Below are 4,632 nucleotides of genomic sequence, written 5' to 3' on the forward strand. Positions count from 1 at the left end.
CTCGTACCTTTCTCCATGTAGGATGTGGGTTTATATAGAAGATACCTAGAGGCGGCGCTTCCTTGAGTTTCGGACTGTCAGTTGACGAGTGAGTGAAATATCTTCGGAGTTACGGCTCCTTCTTTGGCAGACCAGATAGAGCCGTTATCTGATAACTCATCTCCCCAATTCTCGGAACGGCCTTATTGAGTAGTTATCTGTAACTAACTCTTTTGACTTGGCCGTCTTCAACGTCACTCTTGGACTTAGTCCAAGTGGGATTCTTGAGTTTATTCCGAATATGTTTCTCGAAGGGGTTAATATGCTTCCTCCCGAGGGGGTTTTCTGTGCCTCTCGTGAGAGAGCACCGTTCATCCCGAGCATGCAGAAGATACATGTCCTGAGGAGGTATGTGTTTTACTCCAGAAGGGATTCTCAGAATCCTCCTAAGAGGACTTCCCTGCCCCGAGTGGGGGTGTACGCTCATTTCGGGGGGCCCTTGGGCTATATGTTCTCCACAACAGTTATAAATGACGACGAGTCACCCAGATAGAGGGGGACGCTCTCAAGTCATTACTCTTCTTCTTAACTCCACCAAGAACATTCCCTTCATTTATCTCCTGCATCATCTTAGAACATTTATTCTTCAGAGAGTGATTCTCAATGTCTTCTTCAAGGACTGACTTAATCATTAGAGGTGGTTTCCCATCCTCAGAGGCTACCCACTTTCACTTCTGTTTTGTTCTCAGGAGAACCAGGAGAACCGGATTCGAGGAAAACCCGAACTAGGCGAGGAAGTTAATCCTCCCACAACAAGTCTTTGCCACTCTACCAATTTGATTTGACTGGATTTACGAAGAAAAATTAGTAGCAATCGACTGATCCATGATAGTAAATCAAGAAAAGAAGGGAATTAGAATCCATGTTAAAACGATACTAACCGGAATCAACCGATTCACTGTTTTTCATTTAGTTAAGGCCGATTCAATGTATTCCGATTCGCGATTCTTAAAACCCTAAGCACACCCTAACGAGATTACCATCTGAATATATAACTCTGCCCTGCTTCGCTGCATTCTTCCTCTGCAACGGCGAGGGAGGAATACAACGTCTCGGTGAAGCGATGGTGTCGTTGAAGCTTCAGAAGAGGCTTTCAGCCAGTGTTCTCAAGTGCGGGAGAGGGAAAGTCTGGCTTGATCCCAATGAGGTCAATGAAATTTCCATGGCCAATTCGAGTACGGTCATCCTATTACCTATGTGGCTCATTTCTTCATTTTCTATTTCTGTAGAGCTTTTGGCTCAGTTACTGGAAATGAATGTTCGATTACTTACTTAAATTAATTTATGCGATTTATGCAAATATTTTGGATGGTTTCTGGTCGTTCTAGCACACCAGATGCTCAGCCATTGTTTCTAATCATTTTATTTGATAGTTTCATACTCATTTTACTTTTGTTTGCCGTTCTACAACTGCAGCTTGCTTTTGGAGTTGTTTTACTGTTTTGTTTCAACAAACTGAAAGTTACTTTAGGAGTGTCAAAATATTGCATCTTAAACCCTAACTAATTACTGATTTCCAGAGTTTTGAATCTCTTTGATTAGGGTATCCATTATGAAGGGAAGACGCTATATGAAGAACATCGTTAAAGCTCATATCTTCATGTTTTCTAGGGCTGTTTTGTATCTACATCCTGTTTCTATTGCTAAGATGGACTTTATTTTCAAATAGCAATTTGGAAGTTTGCTTCATTCATATTATTTTGGTTGGTATCTAACGGATGCTTTACAAATTTTAGTAGTTATTTTTACTCGTTTTGTTGTCACTGGGACATTCACGGGATAAGAAAATTTGCTGTTGTGGGATTTTTATTTTTTATTTTATTTTATTTTTTGTGGAATTACATCAGGAATTTTCTTTTGAAATGGTTTGAAGGGTTAATGCTCGTTTTTTATCAGCAAATTCAGTATTACTTTTAAGAGTGACTGGTTCCTGTCCCCCCATCTCATTAGCATGTTTTTTCCCCTCCTTGTAGAAAATAGGACATGCTGCCTATTACGACTAACTGCACCTGTGTTTTTCTTTTATTAGCTTTTGAATGGATGATTTATGATTCAGTGCTTTTGCTTTCTAATAGGCTAGTGTAGTTTTCTTGTTCAAGCCATTAGCTGTTACTATATTGAGTTCATTATCATCATGAGAGTTTATAGGCCGGTGAGATTGGATGAGTGTTGACCATAGGATTCATGTTAGCAGAGTCTAGCGATACTGATTGACAATTGTGCCACATTGAAAATGGGTATCTGATGGAGAAGTGGGGCATCAAGTTATAACGATGCAAGGTCCTGTGAACTGCTTCTAACGAATTAATTTAGCAATATACAAGACTACCATCAGAGTACTGTCTTCTGTAACTATTAGCTGGCTCCTAAAGTTTAAACATCTTTCAAGGTCTCCTCCATGAAAGAAAAATGTGATGAAGATATGGGTATATTTGCTAAAGCTAGACAAGCTCTATATTTAGTTCTAGTTTTTTTTGTTTATTTCTGCTCTAGCCTTGCATTCCTAGCAGGTGATGATTTCATATTTTGTTTATGGGGGGAATATTGTCCAGATTGTTTTGGTTCGTTTCTAATCGACTGTTATCTACAGGGCAGAATATAAGGAAGCTGGTGAAGGATGGATTCATTATCAGGAAGCCAACAAAGATACACTCTCGCTCACGTGCACGAAGGATGAAGGAGGCCAAGAGAAAGGGACGTCACTCTGGTTATGGTATGTTTTGCTATGTGAACAACAGGTTCTAGTGTATATTACCTGTCTCCCACGGGTGAAGAGGGGAAGCCCCATTATAAATCTTATGGTAGGGGGTGCATGTGTGTGTTCTTCTGGCGGGGATTGGGGTGAGAGTTGGAGTTAATGTGTCTTGGTGTGCACTTTAGCTCTGTCGACATACAGTGTCCAAAACCTTTTCCATGAAGACCTGTTTCTATTCAAAACTTAAATGTTTCCTCAAATTTTGCAATTAGAGATACAAGTGATATGGTTTTAGTCTGTCAGTGGTAGTCTTGTTGGTGATAAGTGCTGTGTGTTGGCCAGTAGCATTAAATTGGACTAAAGACAATGTAATGGAGAGAGGTAGAGAATGGTTGTGATCTGTGATGTCAGTGTGCTTGTTGTTGAACCAGTGACATGACATTTATGTCACGAAGCCAGAATAGCATACTGATCCCGGATTGCCTCTTCTAAGCTTTTCCTTGGTGGTTGATTAGTTAACTGGGTTATCATAGATGGTTGTCTGCCATGTTTGCAGGTAAACGTAAGGGTACAAGGGAGGCAAGGCTACCAACCAAGATTCTCTGGATGAGGAGGATGCGTGTCCTGAGGCGGTTACTCCGCAAATACAGGGAAGCAAAGAAGATTGATAAACATATGTACCATGACATGTACATGAAGGTGAAGGGTAATGTTTTCAAGAACAAGCGTGTGCTAATGGAAAGCATCCACAAATCAAAAGCTGAGAAAGCCAGAGAGAAGACGTTGTCTGACCAATTTGAGGCTAAACGGGCCAAGAACAAGGCAAGCAGGGAGAGAAAATTTGCTAGGAGGGAGGAGCGTTTGGCTCAGGTAATTCTGACAAAGCTTGCATTTAAAGTTGTACTAGATGCTGTTAATTTTTAATTTAAAGAATAAAATGTATTGAAGTGATCTGAGCTTTCCCATCACCACTGCTTGTGTAGGGACCTGTGGAGCGAGCACCAGCCGCTGCTCCTCAAGCAACTGAGTGAGTTTCTGGGTTCATGCTTTGTACTTATCCATCTCGGTAGATTTATGCAACTGCCAAGTAACTGTCTTGCCTTTCTTTCCCTTGCAGGGGAGGAGCCAAGAAAACTAAGTGAGGATTTGGTGGTGGATTTCATCATTTCTTTTAGCAGGTTGACATGATAGCTTTCATCCTTAAAAATTTGGTTGGGTGCATTCTCTCATGGGTGCTCCCTTACGCTGTTTTCTACTTCTCATACATCATACATTGCCAGAGAGAAGAGATAACAATTTGATCTTTTCATTTTTTATTTAATTTTAGTTGTTGCCTGCTTGTTTCTTAATCCAATTTTTTTGGTTCAGAATTCTGATTTTGGTGAATGGCTAAATATGTGTTAGCTGGAGAAGTGGAGAATTGACCAAATTAACAGTTGTGGTTTTATCTCTAGATACCGAGCTGTCTTGGTAGGCTTTGATTTCCCTGCTCTTTGCATCTGATGGAGACAATATTGGCTAGAATCGTTAAACCTGGCACCATGTAACCTCCGAATGATTAGACTTGTGAATGGATAGTCGAAATCCATGTTTGCGTATTCGTGTAAGGGTGTTTGTATTCAAATTTTTTCTTACTGAAAAATATTTTTATCCGTCAGCTAAACAATTGGATTTGGATTCGGATAATTTATTGTCAGATATTCAACATTTTTAGATAGTAATTGCATTTGGAAATCAGTAATTGGAAATTAGAAATTATCCGGATGGAGTGAAATATTAAACATTTTTTTCTAAATAAAGGCAGATAGTCAGGATTTGAAAATCAGTAATTGGTAGCCAGAAATTGGAAATCATAAATAAAAAAAAATTGTCAAATTGGATTCGGAAACAAGTGATTG

At 39.7% G+C, this 4,632-nt stretch overlaps 1 protein-coding gene across 2 annotated transcripts; it reads left to right on the forward strand.

The window, feature by feature from the left end:
• The first annotated feature begins 1,017 nt into the window (after positions 1-1,017).
• On the forward strand, positions 1,018-4,397 carry LOC149024242 (large ribosomal subunit protein eL19y). 2 transcript variants are annotated; one of them, XM_089144559.1, is made up of 6 exons: positions 1,018-1,214; positions 2,630-2,752; positions 3,291-3,604; positions 3,718-3,761; positions 3,852-3,912; positions 4,103-4,394. In XM_089144559.1, the coding sequence occupies exons 1-5, from the start codon at positions 1,103-1,105 to the stop codon at positions 3,874-3,876; spliced, it is 618 nt and encodes a 205-aa protein (XP_089000685.1). In that variant the 5' UTR covers positions 1,018-1,102; the 3' UTR covers positions 3,877-3,912; positions 4,103-4,394. The 2 variants fall into 2 exon arrangements, with proteins under 2 accessions (XP_089000685.1, XP_089000684.1); XM_089144558.1 differs by having other exon boundaries at positions 3,852-4,397.
• Positions 4,398-4,632: the final 235 nt, after the last annotated feature.

This window comes from Hakea prostrata, chromosome 2 (assembly GCF_041222555.1).
Source record: "Hakea prostrata isolate BN-2017 chromosome 2, UWA_Hpros_2, whole genome shotgun sequence".
Taxonomy (NCBI): Eukaryota; Viridiplantae; Streptophyta; class Magnoliopsida; order Proteales; family Proteaceae; genus Hakea; species Hakea prostrata.

Bases quoted from the DNA above. Each gene is read 5' to 3' on its own strand.
- LOC149024242 (XM_089144558.1), top strand. From the start codon at position 1,103: ATGGTGTCGTTGAAGCTTCAGAAGAGGCTTTCAGCCAGTGTTCTCAAG. The intron at 1,215-2,629 runs GTACGGTCATCC...TGTTATCTACAG, and splicing joins AATTTCCATGGCCAATTCGA to GGCAGAATATAAGGAAGCTG. The intron at 2,753-3,290 runs GTATGTTTTGCT...CCATGTTTGCAG, and splicing joins GGGACGTCACTCTGGTTATG to GTAAACGTAAGGGTACAAGG.